Raw genomic sequence first — 17,211 nt, 5'->3', positions numbered from 1 at the left:
CCCTGGGTCTTTATGACCAGAAGGTACTTCCTTACTGGGATGATAGCCCCATCCTTGTTAAGGAAACTGAGGCCCAGAAGGAGTGGCCTCAGGTCACCTGGTGAGGGCTGAACCTGCTTATTAGTAGCTTCATTTGAAAATAATTCATTCACTCATCAGTGTATGTGATGTTTTGTTAAAGGAGTGCTGTGGCCTGAAAACCCGGGGCCTGAGGCATGGAACGTATGTGTTCTGCAGCTGAGCCCCAACCTTACCCAGCCCACTGGTTGTTAGTGTGTCACAGTTAAGCAGCTATCATTCTGGCAGCACTTTATAACTCTAGAAAGAAACCCTACATCCTTTCCCAGCCTACCCTTTTCTCAGATGGAGGTAACGCCCACATCCCACATACCCATGTGCTTAGAGTCACCTCCATATCTGAGTAGTGCTTTAGGCCTGCACTCAGGAGGTGGAGGCAGGAGGATTGGTTCTAGGCCAGTCTGGGCTATGAAAACTTTGTCTCGAAAACAAACATCTCCAGATGGTAATACGGGACAATGCAATGCTAGGTAGCTTTACAGTATTGTTCAGGGAATACTGATGTGTGAAAAGGTCTGCGTTTGGCTGAGTTCAGTGAGTACAGACGATGTAGATACAGGGAACTGAAGAATGACTGAATTGGCAGCTCACACTTAAAATGTTTTTGAGGTACATCCATGCTTGGTAGGGCCTGTGTTCCCACCTGCTCTGGGGACTGAGATGCAGAGATCTCTTGAGCTCATAAGGTAGCCTCAACAAAGAAATGATTCATATGGTTGATGTTGGTCCCTCATTCCCTTTTTCTGCCAGGTAGAATCCTTGTTACTTGTCTGAGTCAGGGCCTTTCGTAGCTCAAGCTGGCCTCAAATTTTCCATGCTTCTACACCAGCCTCCCGAGTGCTGGAATTGCAGTATGTACATCGTACACCACATCTGGGGCTTCTTTTTCTCCCAACGACGCGTGGTCTTGGTGATCACCAAGGGCCCGGTGCTGAAGTGCCAGTATTCAAGCTTGAGCAGCTGTGGTCTGAGGCAGGCTGTATCTGTAAAATGACATGGTTTATCTCAGAATTCTCTTCCTGGTGCTAGGGGCATACACGGCTCAGTGCTGGAGCACTTGACTACCCCCTACCAGTAAGGGGCAGGGGCAGACACGGCTCAGTGCTGGAGCACTGCCTAGTATTCAGGAGTTCCACACCAGTACCATCTGAAAAACAGAAACCACAAACGTGTAAGTTCATGTACAATGCTTACAGCAGTCTAAGCCACCAATTTGGCGTTCTTCATAACAGCATTACACGGACTAGAAACCCTCTGCTACAATTACAGCTATCCCCAAGTTTCATATGGCAGGGTATTCTTTTTGTTTTGTTTTGTTTTGTTTTTCGAGACAGGGTTTCTCTATGTAGTTTTGGTGCCTGTCCTGGATTTCACTCTGTAGACCAGGCTGGCCTCGAACTCACAGAGATCCGCCTGCCTCTGCCTCCTGAGTGCTGGGATTAAAGGCGTGCGCCACCACCGCCCGGCCGATGGCAGGCTATTCTTAAAAGTTGTCCCCTCGCCGGGCGGTGGTGGCGCACGCCTTTAATCCCAGCACTCGGGAGGCAGAGGCAGGCGGATCTCTGTGAGTTCGAGGCCAGCCTGGGCTACCAAGTGAGTTCCAGGAAAGGCGCAAAGCTACACAGAGAAACCCTGTCTCGAAAAACCAAAAAAAAAAAAAAAAAAAAAAAAAAAAAAGTTGTCCCCTAAGTACTGGCCCATGCAGTAGATGGAGCCGGTGTCATGGCTGGTGGGTCCTCTAGTTCCTGGTACCCCTGACGTTCCTGCCCATCTTTTGTTCCTACAGGTTTGGGGCGCCCGCCCCCCGCTAGGCCAAGTAGAGGGGGGTCTCCCCGCCCAATGGGCCTGGCCAGGGCCCTGCGCCGCCTGAGCGGCGCGCTGGAGTCAGGAACCGGTCGGGCTGGCGATGAGGAGGAGGCAGGGGCCGGGCTGTGCCGCAATGGGTGGGCGCCCGGGCCGGTGGCTGGGAGCCGGCGCCGCGGGCGCTTCGTCAAGAAAGACGGGCACTGCAATGTGCGCTTCGTGAACCTGGGTGGCCAGGGTGCGCGCTACCTGAGTGACCTGTTCACCACATGTGTGGACGTGCGCTGGCGCTGGATGTGCCTGCTCTTCTCCTGTTCCTTCCTCGCCTCCTGGCTGCTCTTCGGCCTGACCTTCTGGCTCATCGCTTCACTGCACGGCGACCTGGCCGCCCCGCCGCCTCCGGCGCCCTGTTTCTCACAGGTGGCCAGCTTCCTGGCTGCCTTCCTCTTCGCGCTGGAGACGCAGACGTCCATAGGCTACGGGGTACGCAGCGTCACCGAGGAGTGTCCGGCCGCTGTGGCCGCCGTGGTGCTGCAGTGCATCGCGGGCTGTGTGCTCGACGCCTTCGTCGTGGGGGCAGTCATGGCCAAGATGGCCAAGCCCAAGAAACGCAACGAGACACTGGTCTTCAGCGAAAACGCCGTGGTGGCTCTGCGTGACCGCCGGCTCTGCCTCATGTGGCGGGTGGGCAACCTGCGCCGCAGCCACCTGGTGGAGGCGCACGTGCGGGCCCAGCTGCTGCAGGTGAGGGGGGTCCTGGGAACGGGGGTGAGAGGCGCAGGTGCGGACCTGGCTGCTGCAGAGGTGGGGTGCGTGTGTGCGTGCGTGTGTGTGCGTGTGCGTGCGTGCGTGTGCGTGTGCGTGTGCAGGCGTGTGTGCGTGTGTGTGTGTGCAGGCGTGTGTGCGTGTGTGTGTGCGCGCGTGCGTGCGTGTGCGTGTGTGAGTGTGTGTGCAGGCGTGTGTGCGTGTGTGTGTGTGTGTGCAGGCGTGTGTGCGTGTGTGTTTAGGGGAGGACCAGTTGCGGGGTGTGGGAAGATGGGAGGTGTGCCTTCTTCAGCACCTTGAATAGCAGAACTGTGGGCCTCCTGGAGAGGTAGACCAGGAGGCAAATTCCTGGAAACCCGGGCTTGAGAGACTAGAACACCTGAGAGCTTCTTGGCCTGGAGAGTAGGTAGGAGTTTACTGAGTGCTCTAGACATGGGCAACCACACCCGCCCTCAAATGTTCCCTTCTGGTAGCTCCCAGCAGCCAGAAAGCAGGGAAGTCCCTGGGCAGCAGTCTGAGATGTGTTTAGTGGGTGTTGGGGACTCTGAGGCCTTGCCACTATCTAGGGCACAATTTCCAGGAGAAAGGTAAACAAGAGCAGCTCAGGACAGCTGCGAGCAGCTCTCCTATCAGCCTCCTACCCAGTGAAGAGAGCACCACGGGGCTAGCAGCCTCCTCCAAGCCCTGCTGTAGGACCGTGATGCTCCCAGACTTGGCGGCCACATTGTTCAAGCATCTGGCTTCCCAAGAAACCGTTGACCTGCAGTCGGCATTGGCCAAGTGGAGGCTGCACTTGAGGCCAGAAGAGGGGGCAGCTGACTGTGGGAAGTACAGCTCCCAGAAGCCTCTGGGGCCCAGAGAACAGATCCCCAACCATATCTGACTCCTCCCAGCCCTTTGAAACACCAGGATGACTCAGGGGGACACTTCTTCCAGAGGTCTGTGGGGTAGTGACACATTCTGGAAGCCAGTCAGAGAGCAGTAAGTGGGAGACAAAACTGCCAGGGTCTAGTATAACACGCTCTTCTGCATGGGCTCATTCCCACACTCAATGGGGTGGAGAGACATCCATCCCATTGCCATCCTGACAGTGGTGGGATACTTCCTGTTGGAGCCAGAGTGCTCTCCCGTGTCCCTCTCTCCCCAGATCTCCGTCTCACTGTCTTCCCCTTGCTCCTGGGTTTCTGGTCCCCCCTGGGAGCGGGCCTTTGTCCCCTCCCCTAGGTCTGTCTGTCCCCTTATCCCTGAGTCTGTGTCCCTTCCTCTTGGGGTCTCTGTCTCCCTGTCTGTCTCTGTCCCTTTCTCTGGATCCATGTTCTCCAGGATCACTTTGCTGCTCTTGGTTCTTTCTTTGGATCTTTATTCCTCTCTTGCTGAAATCTTGGTTCACCTCTCCGGCTCTGTCCTCTTGCTTCTGCACAGCCCCGTGTGACCCCAGAGGGCGAGTACATTCCACTGGACCACCAGGATGTGGACGTTGGCTTTGACGGAGGCACCGACCGCATCTTCCTCGTATCTCCCATCACCATTGTGCACGAGATTGACTCGGCCAGTCCACTGTATGAGCTGGGGCGGGCAGAGCTGGCCCGGGCTGACTTTGAGCTGGTGGTCATTCTTGAAGGTATGGTTGAGGCCACAGCCATGACAACACAGTGCCGCTCATCTTACCTCCCAGGTGAGCTGCTCTGGGGCCACCGCTTCGAGCCAGTCCTCTTCCAGCGTGGCTCCCAGTATGAGGTTGACTATCGCCACTTCCATCGGACGTACGAGGTCCCAGGGACACCAGTCTGCAGCGCCAAGGAGCTGGATGAACGGGCGGAGCAGGCTTCCCACAGCCCTAAGTCAAGCTTTCCTGGCTCCCTCACTGCGTTTTGTTATGAGAATGAACTTGCTCTGAGCTGCTGCCAGGAAGAAGAGGAAGATGAGGACGCTAAAGAGGAGACTTCAGCAGAGACCCCAGAGAGGGCTGCCAGCCCCCAAGCTCTTACACCCACCCTGGCACTGACCCTGCCTCCATGACAGCGGAGGTCCACTTCCCCATGTGACTCCCCTTCCCACAAATGACAGGGATGGAGAGCTTCCAGCCTCTGTTGGGAGCGGAGCAGGAGTTTCCAAGGACCAGTGGCCTGCTGGAACAACCATTAACCATGAGGTTGTCTACCACAGATAACACCAGACCTTCATTTCTCTGCTCCATTCTCACTCTCAAGACCCCTTTATGAGCTGGATTCCTGAGTCTTACCAGAGCTGAGGGATCCAGGTTTCTGGGTCATCCAAGAGGCAAGGCATGAAGCCTGGATTCTGGTTAGATATGCAGCTTCAGGGGAGAAGATGTCAATGTACACAGATTAAGAAACAAAGATTTAAGTGAAGATGGCTGTGCTACCCTCAGGAGGAAGGGGTAGAGCACTCTAAGGAGCATCATCTGACCAAAGACAGAACGGTGACTGGACTGTGTATGAAGAAAGGACCTGCTGGTTCCAGAAAGGCCACGAGTTGAGATTCTCTGAGTCTAGGTTGACATTGGGGATTCTAGAACAGGTTGGCTAGAGAATGGAACTGCTCCAGAAACTATAAAGCTGTGTTTCTAGAAAACACACAACATTGGTAGGTGTGAGTTTGGAAGGACTAAGATGACATGGGGTTCTTGATGCTGGAGAACTCTGGAGTACTGGCTGTTTAGGGTCCAGCTAAGGGCAGGGGACACTGGCTTCTCTGTGATCCACAGGGTAAGTTTTGTTTTTGTTTGAAGTGCCATTCTTAGAACATCCAAAGGAATCAGGATTCTGTGGTTCAGGGTTGATCAGAGTCCAGGTGGGAGTCTAGATGTCTATGATTTGCTGACTTCACTTCGCTCAGCAGGGTTGTGGATCTCCATGACCTTGGGTGACTTCCTGTGGTTCTGTAATGCCAAAAGGAATCAAAGCTCCACGGACCCCAGAGCTGTCCTTTCCCAAAGCCTAGACATCCTAGTCACCTTCAGGTGGACAGCCTGGTAGTTCCAGGAAGCAGACACTCTTCTGGGCGGAGCCTGTAAGCAAGAGCCTAGAGGATCACAGGGCTAACTAGGGGGCAAGGGAAGGGAGAGGCTGAGGCTGGTGAGCCTAAAATATTCTGGAATACTACACGTAGTGATGTATGTCTACTTCTCAAAGATATTATATATGTGTGTATTATGTATGATATAAATACAGATCTCTATCTTTTCTGTTTGTCCCTGTAGTAAGATATGAACAGTCAACTGGGGCCCTTTGCAGAGACCTGGGAAGATTTACGTTAAGTACCTTGGGGACTTTGGGCAAACCTTTCCTTGTGTTGCTTCGGTTTTTCCTGGAACAATGGCCACTGGAGCTTGAAGTTCTCCAGGGGTCCTCCCAAGCAGGATGCTCCTTCACCTTATGGAGGCTAGGATACAGTACAGGTCCTAACATTCCTGTCCCCACCCTCATGCTGAAACCACAGCCTTCCAGGGGCAGTTGGGAGGGGACACTGACTTGATGGTATGTAGATTATAGGACCAGCAAGAGGAAGCCCCCAAGGGCCAGTGTCACCACCCCCCTGCTCCAGGACAGGGGCTGGGGATGGAAGAGGCAGCTGTTATCTCCAGGGTTATGTTCCCTGTGAGAAAAGTGGAGTTCTTAGGGGAACCTGTAACTGTATTAAAGGCCCAGGAACTCCGGCAGGGTGCCTGTGTTTCTGGAATGTTGGTCCTTGTTCTTGGCCTTCACCCATAGTACAGCCACCTAAGTGCCCAGCAGGCTGGTGGCCAGCCTCAGGGGAGCTGCCAGAAGAAGGAGGTGTCCTCACCCATGTTCCCGACTGAGAGCCAGCCCTGGCGCTGGCTTGCCTGAGTGCTGAGTCCACCCATGCCCTCTTCTGGCTCTCATCTTGCTTTATCCTTCAGAATCCCCAGGTAATAACCGGACAGGATTAATTAGCTGGAAGCTCTCCCACCTCCAGGTCTAGGGCAGGGACTAGGGATGACGGAGAGCGTGGTGGAGAAGAAGCTAAGTGAGGGTGAAGAGGCAGGGGCATGTGGTTCTATTGGGAGGGAGAGGGTGGGACAGGACTGGCACAGCCAGGTCTCCACAGGGGAGGGCATGGGTCAGGCCACTCATAAAGGTCAGAGAGGGGATTAGGAGGCTCCATGACTAATCCAAAGGATTAACCAAGTCCTGGCCCTGAATCCGTCCCCACCTGGGCAGCCCAGGGACACAAATGAGGACGAGACCTGGAAGTCACTTCAGCCCCGTCCTGGGCCTATGGTTTACAAGCGTGTCAGAGTACCCCTCACTGCTTTCCCTGCAAAGCAAACGGCTTCTGAAAGGAGGGAGGAGTTTAAGAAGGACAGGAGTGTGAGGACCTTGAGCACAGGGGCCTGGAGAGCTGCCGACGGAGAGCCAGTGCAGGCGGAGGATCTGCGGGAAAAGGGGTGTCTTGGGAGAATGCCTGGGGAAGGCAGGATCTTAGGAGGAGGAGGCTAAGCTAAGAGGGGGAGTTTAGGAGAGAGGAAGAGCCTGGAAAAAAAGTGCTGGGAGGGTAGAGCCAGTGTATTCATGGTACCCAACACATTTGGAAGAGATAATGCCTTTATTTACCATCCTTTGACTCTGAGGAGACTGAGTTGTGTAGGAAAATGAGGTGGCACAGAAAGGGTTCAGAGACAGCAACCGCCTGAAGAGAATAGCCTGAGAAAGGAGGCAAAAGACAGGCCTGAGCGGCTCCCAGTTGCTTGGCAACCGCCGCGGTCAAAAGCTAGCTTGCAGGGCCAGGAGGTGTGGCTCCGGGAAACAACTCCAGGCTGAGACCCCGCCCTTGACAACAGGACTAATCAAATACCGCCCCCTAACAACGAATTTCTGAAAGAGGTTAGGCAGCCCTAGTCTGGCTCGTGCGCAGGCGCATTCCTCCCTGCTCCACGAAGCCCCACCTCCTGGTCACTCCTTTTTGAGTTTTCTTATTGGAGGATAAAGCTGCCAAGGATTTTCTTTTGTTTCGGAGGCGGGATCAAACATCCTGCCCGCAATCCGATTGGTCACTCTAGCAGTCTATCGCCAGCTGTACGTGCCTGCAGCCGCTTCTCGTGTGCCTATTGGTCCCGGAGATGATCCTGCGGAGTCGTGGGCGGAGCAGTCGGGGAGATCCACAGCGGATTGGGTGGTGTCAAAGCGAGGGGCGGGCCCCACCGGCCGGGCGGTTGGGCCGTGAAGGGAGAGTCTTTTCGGCGCTGAGGACGGGCGCTGAGGAGGCGGCGGTGGCTCCTGGGGCGTTTGAGCGGGCTCACTCGAGCCCGCGGGCCGACGCGGACGCAGGCCCAGCCGGCGGAACCGCCCCGGACTCCCCGCGGGCATTCCTAGCCGCCATGGAGGACGGTGTCTACGGTAGGCCGGGCGAGGCGGACAGGCGGGCGGAGTGGCTCCCAAGCCCAGCCAAGGACAGCCGAGCGGTAGCGAGGCGCCTTTCTGCGCGCGGAACGGGCTTCCGGCACGGCCCAGAGCCGGGGGTCCCGGGCCATTGTTTGGGCCGAGCCCTCTTCCGGCGGCGGCGGCGGCGGGCGGGGCGGGGCAGCGAGAGCGGGGCGGGGCGTACACCCGCGCTAGCCACGGCCTGGCTTTCTTGCTGCAAACCTTGGCTTTGTGACCTCCCTACCGACCCTGATCCAGGGTCCTGATGCCCTAGCTAGTCTTCACTGTGCACCCAAGGTTCAGACCACGAAGCCAGGAGCCAGAGCCTTAGTTTCTTTCTTGGTTCCAAGAAAGGCACCCAGGATCCAGGACCCCAACTCTCCCACCATGATGGAGCCAGGGATCCGGCCTCCTTACAAGAAATGTACCCAAGTCCACGCCAGGGTTCCCACTACGGTGGAGCCAGGAACCAGAGTCTTGGTGCCTTTCCAAGAAATGCACCCAGGGTCCAGGATCCCAGGACCTCAGCCATGATGGGGGGGACCTGTTCCCTTCCGAGAAATACACCCCTGATCCAGGGCCTCAGATTCCCTGTGATGATGGAGCCATGAGCCCAAGGCCCTGTGTCCTTTCAAGTAATGTTTTTAATATTCAAGCCTTCCATTCTACTTGTAATGGAACCAAGGAGCCAGGGCCTCCAAGTAAAGTATCCAAAATTCAGAACCATGAGTTCCCAAGTGTGGTGATGGGTCCAGGATCCCAGAGACTGGTTCCTTTTCAAGTAAAATACCCAAGATGTAGGTCCCCACTTCGATGATGAAGCTGGGGCTCCATCCTTCCAAGTGATGGGCCCAGAAGTTCATCCCCAGGCCTTCTGCCCTATACTAAGGGTTCAGGGTCTGTCTTCCTCTCCTCTAAGATTTCTAGTAGCCCATTCCTCTTCTGGACAGGAATTCAGGCCCCCAGCCTTAATCCTTTCTCAGGATGCAGCAGTCCTGGCCCAGAACTCATTTCCTGACCCTGATTCCTAGAGCCCCCAGACTTGACTCCAGAGGAGCGTATGGAGCTGGAGAACATCCGGCGGCGCAAGCAGGAGCTGCTGGTGGAGATCCAGCGCCTGCGAGAGGAGCTGAGCGAAGCTATGAGTGAGGTGGAGGGTCTGGAGGCCAATGAGGGCAGGTGAGGACTGTGGGGAGCTCATGGGACACGGGGCTTGGCCAGGGACCTGGATGCTCAAGCACTGACCCTTGGCTGCTGCCTACCCTGATTTTTCAGTAAGACCTTGCAACGGAACCGGAAGATGGCAATGGGCAGGAAGAAATTCAACATGGACCCCAAGAAGGTTAGTTAGCTGAGCAGATAGATATTCAGGCATGGTTTTGATATCCTAGGTTCTAGAAGATAATAGGTTTCCTCTAGGCAACAGGTTCCTGATCGTTGCCCATCTGTTCCATGAATGTCCATGTACTGAGGCCTCTGGGAGCTGGTCCTGTGCTGGGCAATCCTAAGACCCTGCCTCACTCTCAGGGATCCCCCTTGATGTAAGTGCTATAGTTCAGGGTAAGATATGGCAGTAAGGGAGGGCGTCCATGTTTACAGCTTGATGGACAGGTATCTGCTTCATTTTTTATTGTATCGTGTAGTGTGTTCAATTGTTCTTCAGACCTGCTCCTTGCCAGACCCAGTTGTGCATGCTGGAATCAGTCAGGCAGAGGCTGAGGGAATGGGTTAGAGATGATACTTGGGGAGCTCTGTTAGGGTGGAGAGGCTTGGATGTTGAGGTTCATGGGGAGCAGCACTCAGCCTTGGCACAAATCTGGCCCTCTCCCTCCAGGGGATCCAATTCTTGGTGGAACACGAACTTCTGCAGAACACACCTGAGGAAATCGCTCGCTTCCTGTACAAGGGTGAGGGGCTGAACAAGACAGCCATTGGGGACTACCTAGGGGAAAGGTGAGCTGCCCGGCCTGCGCAGTACTCCCAGCCTCAATAGCAGCTCATGGGTAGAACAGGTTTGTGGCCTCCACCTGGGTCATGATATAATGGACTGGCTGGCTCTGGGGAGCTTGAACGTATAGGGAAGTGGTACCTGTAGTCATTCAGTATTGAGTGTCAGTGGCTTAACCATGTACACACAAGCTAGCAGCATCTGAAAAGTGTCGTCTGGAAGTGTTGATCGTGGGTCAGAGCTACAAGTATATGGAGACCTTCTGTGGACATGTGAGTGCATAGGAACTAGGAAGTGCCTGCGAGTTCTTAGGTAAAGGTCAGTTCTTGAGGTAAAGGTATCTGGGGAGCATGAGAACACCTGAGAGATGACAGCAGGTGGTCTGATGACAAGCGACAAGAGCAAGGTGTCCTACCTACGCCAGGACCCAGCCCATGGATGGAGCCAGGTGGAAGGTTCAGCTGCTGTGAGGGCGGCCCAGTAAATGAGATATGATGCTGCTCTCCTGTCACTCCTCCTAATGGGACTCTCTCTCTCCTTTCAGGGAAGAGCTGAACCTGTCTGTGCTCCATGCTTTTGTGGATTTGCATGAGTTCACCGATCTCAATCTGGTACAGGCCCTGCGGTGAGGACGGGCCAGAAATGCATGTGCCAGGGCTTTCTTAGTTGTGAGGGGCCAAGCACTCCCACAGGGACATACAGCACTCTAAGAAGACAGTCAGGTGGGGCCTCCTGCGGGCTTCCTCTCGGGGTGCTCAGTGGATCCTCCTACATGTCAGCAAAGCACCTGGCAACCTCAGGCCAGTTTAGCAAGCCTCGGGGTGGGAGGGAATTAGAAAAGGCTCTTCTCTGTAGACCCACCAGAACCCATGGCTGGAACCTACTGGTCTGATCAGATTACATGCCTGCAATTGAAACAGCCCCTGGGGGGAGAGATTTGAATTCTGACTGATGGTTTTGGGGGTTGGGGTTGAGACACCATTTCACTGTGTAGCTATGATTGGCCTGGAACTCTGTGTAGACCAGGCTGGCTCTGGGCTCAGAGAGATCCACCTGCCTTTCCCTCCTGGATGCTGGGATTAAAGGTGTACATCACCAGACTGGGCAAGGTTTGGATAATGATTTGTCCGCTTCTAACAGAGACTAAGAAGCAGAGTGTTTCCCAGCCCTGAAACCTATGCTGCCCTCTCCTCCCCTAACCAGGCAATTCCTGTGGAGCTTTCGCCTCCCTGGAGAGGCTCAGAAAATTGACCGGATGATGGAGGCCTTTGCCCAGCGATACTGCCTGTGTAACCCTGGGGTCTTCCAGTCCACAGGTAGGACCAGAGGGCAGGACATGGACCTATAGTCTGAGGAAGGAGTGCTGGAATCTAGACTGGGTTTGAGGGAAGAGGCTGGGATCTGGCTTCCCGGATTATGAGGGGACAGGACAGAGGGTTTGGGAGGGTCCCGAGTCATCACCAGCTGCCTTATTTTATCTGGTGTAGACACCTGCTACGTGTTGTCCTTTGCTGTGATCATGCTGAACACCAGCCTTCACAATCCCAATGTCAGGGACAAGCCGGGCCTGGAGCGATTTGTGGCCATGAACCGGGGCATCAATGAGGGCGGAGACCTGCCTGAGGACCTGCTCAGGGTCAGTACTGTTCCCAGGCTCAGCACCCCTCATGCTCCAGGTCTGCCAGTGCTTTCCGGCCTGCTCAGCCCTTGGTTCTTTCCTGTGCCTCCTCTCAGGCTCTTCTGGGTCTTGATCTCCCATCACTTCTGAGAACTTAGCAGGCTTTCCCGCCATTATCCCTTCATCTCTTTTTTCTTCACTCTTCCCATCTCTACTCTTTCTGTTTCCCTTTCCTCCCAGTTTGACCCTTTTTTCCCATGACTTCCCTAGAACATCTAACCTGTCTCTTGCCCCTCAGAACCTCTATGACAGCATCCGAAATGAACCCTTCAAGATCCCTGAGGATGATGGGAATGATCTCACCCACACCTTCTTCAACCCAGACCGTGAGGGCTGGCTCCTGAAGCTGGGTACGTCCCTTGAGCCTGCTGGCGACCCTGCAGGGAACACTAGTAGCCTGGGTCAGGACTGAGCGGCCTCAGTTTTTGCACCTCTGAGAAATTCATACCTGAAAAACAGGGCTAAAAACAAGAGCAGACGTTGTCTGTTTGCTGGGCCTGTTAAAGTGCTCCCAGCCCCCACCTGGAGTCTTCTGTTCCAGGGCCTGATGAACCAGGCTCTTAGCTCCCGCAGTAAAACCCCCCGGGGCCCAGGACAGGTCAGATGTTCCGCACATTGTTTGCCCTGGACTTGGCCTTGCTGTCAACCAGCTGAAAAATCAGTCGGCCGCAGGAGAGCCAACACAGGCAGGGATAACTTCGGGCTTCAAGCCTGGCTGGGGAGGGAACAGTGCAGCGGTAATAGTGTTTAGATGGCTCTTGAGTTCCCGTTTGGGAAGTGAGGTTGCAGGCAGTCCTTGTTGAAACGTGTGATATGGCACCACATATTAAACCACTGCTCAGCCATCCAAGGCCAAAGAGGGGGGCTGCTGTGACCAGGAGAGTTGTTCTCAGCACTCAGTGGGTTCTGTGTGACCCCTGAGGACCCTAGGCTAATGTAGACAGGATCTGGGTCCAGGCAAGTCATTAGTTACCATTACAGCTCCCCAGATACTTAAGAGTACAGCTAGGTGTCTGGGGCTGAGCAGGGGGATAGTGGGAAGGCTGCATGGTCACTGCTCAGAGACCAAGTAAGTGCAAGGGCCATAGTGGGACAGTTGGGCGCTCCCTGCAGAGAGAGTAAGGGCCAGATAAGAAGCAGGCCTCACTTTCCGTGGGTTCTGGTAAGCAGTGGTGTTGGCATCCCTCCAGGTCTCAGGTCCTGCGTTGAACTGTGCACTTGAAGCAAGGCATTGCATCTTCACGGCCACTGTTCTATCCTGGAAGCTGCACAAGGCCCTAGCCTGGCAGCACCGACCCTGGCCCCTTTGTAGGGTGCAGGGAGGTCAGTAGAATCACAGATCAGGTTCCCCAGCACACAGTGGTCTCCCTGAGCATTAGAGGGAATGAGCAAGAAGGCAACTTCCCCCAAGATGGGCCTCTGAGCTGCTCCCGTTTTTCATTTGAAGAAACTGAGGCTCAAAGGTGCCCTGCCACTGAGATGCAGGGGCAGGAGTCTTGTCATGGGCTTAATATTGACCATCATGGCTAATGGAACCGTCTCTACTCATCCAGATGAACCGACTGTTCATCCAGAGGCTACAGTAGGCCGTCTTGTTGCAGACAAGATGTGTGTGGGTGGGTCTCCAGGCTGGAATTGGAGAGGGCCAGGGATTTCCTGAGATCACACAGCTAAGACTTAGGTCAGAGTAGAGAGTCTCAGGGAACATTTGTTTTCCAGGGCCGTTCTGGTAGGCTGAGTACTCACTGGGAAAGGTTGAAGCCAGGAGGCCAGGAGCGTGGTGGGCAGGGGGAGGCCTTGGCTCCTCCCCATGTGGATGTAACTGGTTTTCTTCCTCTCTCCCCCTCCCCTCTGCCTGTTCTCTTGCTGTGGCTCTGGGCCCTGTGCATCCCTTCCCTGACCCCCTATTTCTGTCGCTGCGATTCTTGGGGGCACCCCATCCCTCCGCCTTCCCTTCCACACCTGGTCCTGCCTGCTTTCTCGCTGTCTGCCCCAGGAGGTAGGTACCTGGTGTCCTTGCCCAAACCCAATAAGATAGGGAGGGGCTGCCTTGGCCTTGGCCCAGGGGGAGGGGCTTGGGCCTGTGCCAATAGAATAGCCAGAACCTGTGGCCCAAGCAGGGGTGCCACTCCTGGGGCCCCAGCAGCCTGTCCTTGCCTGCCTGTCTTTTCCCTCACTGCCTCTGTCCTAGACCTAAGAGCCCTGCCTTTCCCCACTCTGCTCCCCTCCCCAGCGGTTCCCCGCTGAGCCCGGCCCCTCCCACCCCTTCCCTTGCAGGGGGCCGGGTGAAGACTTGGAAGCGGCGCTGGTTCATCCTTACAGACAACTGCCTCTACTACTTTGAGTACACTACGGTGAGGGTGGAGCTTGCAGACATAGGCCCAGATCTGGGGGGCAGAGCACCCAGCCCTCACTCTTAGGGAGGCCCTGGGGAACCCATGGAACCTGAACTCTGACTCTGCCATCTAGGACAAGGAGCCCCGAGGGATCATCCCCCTAGAGAACCTCAGCATCCGTGAGGTGGACGATCCGCGGAAGCCGGTAAGATTCATGGGTGCCCTTAAACCTGTGCCTTCCTGTCGTGGCCCAGGGCTGCTCTGACCTGTCCCCTCTGTGTCCTAGAACTGCTTTGAGCTTTACATTCCCAACAACAAGGGACAGCTCATCAAAGCCTGCAAAACCGAGGCGGATGGTCGGGTAGTAGAGGGGAACCACATGGTGTACCGAATCTCAGCACCCACGCAGGAGGAGAAAGACGAGTGGATCAAGTCCATCCAGTGAGCCTCGTGGGGCTGGGATCTGAGTGGGGCCGGGCCTGGGCCTGAGGCCCTTGGTCCTCATCAGACCCCTTTTTGCAGGGCTGCTGTAAGTGTGGACCCCTTCTATGAGATGCTGGCAGCAAGAAAGAAGCGGATTTCTGTGAAAAAGAAGCAGGAACAACCCTGACCCCTGTCCCCAACTCCATTATTTATTTTGGAGGTGCCCCGCCTGGGTGGCAGGACCCCTGGGCCTTGGGGCTGTGGATCCTGGTTCCCCATTTGGAAAATCACCACCTCGCTCCTGTCTCCTTATTTGTAATTAACATGTTGGTAATCTTATTAATTATTGAACCCCTCGCGCCTGCAGATGCCCTCATTTCTTGGGTTTGGGAGAGCCGAGAACCCATCCTCTTGACATTAGTCAGGACCCTGGGTGGCACACAGGGTGGAAGGCAGGTGCTTCCCAGACGAGTCACGCAAACCCCGTGGGTGCCGAGTAAGGGGAATTTCGTGTCAGGGATGGTGTTCAGGTACAACATACTCTCAAGATGTGCTCTGCCCTTGTGGGCCAGGCCACCATGTTCTTGTGGGGCCTGTGATCCTTAGGGGGCTCAGGAGGGAAGAAGTCCAGAGAAGACCCTGTGTGGGACAAAAGGAACTGGCTGTGCTGTCCTTGGAGAGCTCCAGTGTGGGCTGGAGAGGGCACAGTGGTACCATGAGGTGCGTGGATGGCCTTGGAGTGTGCCCTGACTGGAGGGAATCTTAGTGAGGGTGTAATGCTAAGTCCCTGACTGGTCCTGTCCTCTTGTGCTTCTGCTGGAATAGTGACTCCAGAGAACAAAGACCCAGTGCCTACTGCCCACCTTTGGAGGTAGCCAAGAAGTTTGCATTTTTGTTTTCCTGGCTCGTGGTGAGCTTAAACTGTGAATCCTGCCTCATCCTCCCAGTTCTGGCATTAGAGACTGCTAGCTACCTTGTCAGACCTGAAGTGGTATTTCTAGAGGAATTGCCACTCCCAGCATGCTTTAGCATGCAGGCCTGACTGGGAAGGAAGGATGCTACCCTGTGGTCTTCTGGGAACTGAGATTCCAGGAGGTGTGTATTGGATCTGCAAACCGCTCTTGGGGGTTTGTGTCTTGCCTTCCCTTGGCTATAGGCACCTGTGGGTGTCTGCCCAACAGCACTGATCTAGGGAAGGTACCAGTATCCAGATTATATTCTAGGTGGGCTCTGTGGCTCAGGCTGCATGTCAGTAGACAAAGGCAGTCTTGTCTCCTAACTATTAAAGTTTTTCTGGAGTTTACCTTGAAGTTGGAAAAGAGGCATGAACTACTTCCTCCCCAGGGCCAGTTGTGGAATGGAGAGTCCCAAATAAAACGGAATTTCCAGCATCATCCAAAGAACCGGGAAACACTGGGCAGTGAGTCTTGTTTCAAAGGTTCTTAACCACCCTTTGACCCACGGTGTCTGCTTCCATGGGTTGAACTCGGGACTTACCACAAGGAATGGTGACTGGCAGCAGAGGGGTACCATGTGGGATATGGGTCCCAGGTTCCCGGCTGTGAGTGGCTCTGAACTTAGGTCCCTGGTCTCTCTCACCTTGGGACCAGATTTGCTTGGCATAGATGGGTAGAGTTTGGATTGGGGGGAAAGGGGTGGCTTTGAGCTGGATGGTGTACTCACAAAGTGACAAGGACATGGGGACACAGGAAAACACTAGCGGTAGGCCCTCACCATAGGTTCCATGGTCTGGCAAATGGGGACTGGTGTGGGACAGGAACAGGCTATGCAGGCCTGGCTATGGGAAGCTAAGTCATGAGGCAGGAGTCTAGTGTGTTTGAGGTGGTCAGGGTGATCTGAGAGCGAGTAGAGGGGAGAGTGGAAAGACGTCCAGTCCCCGTGACCCAGTGACTGGAGCAGGAGAGAGTATGGAGGAGCCACCATGGTGGGCCCAGGGCTGGGGTGATTGGCAGTGCCTGACTGAGGAGCTAAAGGGAATGTTGGCCGAACTATTCAAGTCAGATAGGAAAATGCTTCAAACTGTCCTGCGGGCCAAGCATGGGGAGCTCAGGTGTCGGCAGAGGCAGGCTGAGGCAAGAGGAAGTGTTCAAAGCCAGGCTGAGTTGTACGAGACCACGCCTCCCCCACTACCCACCAACATACCCACACACACACACACACACAAAGTCCCCCCAAAGTGGGTGTTTGGACACAAGGCCACAGAGGGCACCGTAAATAAAGCACAAACGAGTGCCAATGGTTACCTGAGGCCAGGCTGGCAAAACCACGGAAGAGTTTCCAAAATACTGATGGCCTTGGTCTTGGTCTTGTAGCCTCCAAAACTGTGAAGCAGTAAGGTTCTGTGGTTGAAGACACTGAATATGAGTTTGTGGAGAGTGCCAGAGAAAGTATACCCCTCCTTCAGACCAGGGATCCTAATCCCAGGTTCCTCCCTCAGACAGGGTCAGACCCTGAGATGCGGTCCTGGCCCCAGCCCTCCTCCCTCAGACTAGAGAATTAGGACTCAAGCCCTGCTCCCTGGAACTGGTAGGACATTAGCCTCTCAGACCTTGGGTCACTCTGCCTTTCAGCGCCAGCTCTGGTCCTCTTCATTCACACTGAGACGTGAAGGTCCTGGCCATGCTCCCCCACCACACACACCAGTTCGGGACATAGCCCTTTCCCCTCAGACCTGAAACTCCTGGCCTTTGCCAGGTATAAGTGACTTGTGTCTTTAATCTCAGCAGAACAGGCTGACCCCTAAGTTGGAGGCCA

General features: G+C 55.0%; 2 protein-coding genes across 2 annotated transcripts; both read left to right on the top strand.

The window, feature by feature from the left end:
- The first annotated feature begins 1,917 nt into the window (after positions 1-1,917).
- Positions 1,918-5,768, top strand: Kcnj14 (potassium inwardly rectifying channel subfamily J member 14). Its single transcript, XM_059253399.1, has 2 exons — positions 1,918-2,625; positions 4,069-5,768. Exons 1-2 carry the CDS (start codon positions 1,918-1,920, stop codon positions 4,663-4,665), a joined length of 1,305 nt encoding a protein of 434 aa, XP_059109382.1. The 3' UTR covers positions 4,666-5,768.
- A 1,956-nt stretch (positions 5,769-7,724) lies between these two features.
- Positions 7,725-14,787, top strand: Cyth2 (cytohesin 2). Its single transcript, XM_059277009.1, has 12 exons — positions 7,725-8,027; positions 9,083-9,230; positions 9,327-9,393; positions 9,886-10,004; positions 10,544-10,624; positions 11,203-11,315; positions 11,487-11,635; positions 11,916-12,027; positions 13,955-14,031; positions 14,147-14,218; positions 14,300-14,454; positions 14,536-14,787. The coding sequence occupies exons 1-12, from the start codon at positions 7,751-7,753 to the stop codon at positions 14,621-14,623; spliced, it is 1,458 nt and encodes a 485-aa protein (XP_059132992.1). The 5' UTR covers positions 7,725-7,750; the 3' UTR covers positions 14,624-14,787.
- Positions 14,788-17,211: the final 2,424 nt, after the last annotated feature.

This window comes from Peromyscus eremicus, chromosome 1 (genome assembly GCF_949786415.1).
Source record: "Peromyscus eremicus chromosome 1, PerEre_H2_v1, whole genome shotgun sequence".
Classification (NCBI taxonomy): domain Eukaryota; kingdom Metazoa; phylum Chordata; class Mammalia; order Rodentia; family Cricetidae; genus Peromyscus; species Peromyscus eremicus.
This window is presented reverse-complemented; position numbering and strand designations above follow the sequence as displayed.

Coding starts and splice junctions, on each gene's coding strand:
- Kcnj14 (XM_059253399.1), top strand. CDS start 1,918: ATGGGCCTGGCCAGGGCCCTGCGCCGCCTGAGCGGCGCGCTGGAGTCA. Junction 2,626..4,068: donor TGCGGGCCCAGCTGCTGCAG/GTGAGGGGGGTC, acceptor GCTTCTGCACAG/CCCCGTGTGACCCCAGAGGG.
- Cyth2 (XM_059277009.1), top strand. CDS start 7,751: ATGATCCTGCGGAGTCGTGGGCGGAGCAGTCGGGGAGATCCACAGCGG. Junction 10,005..10,543: donor GGGGACTACCTAGGGGAAAG/GTGAGCTGCCCG, acceptor CTCTCCTTTCAG/GGAAGAGCTGAACCTGTCTG. Junction 14,032..14,146: donor ACTACTTTGAGTACACTACG/GTGAGGGTGGAG, acceptor TCTGCCATCTAG/GACAAGGAGCCCCGAGGGAT.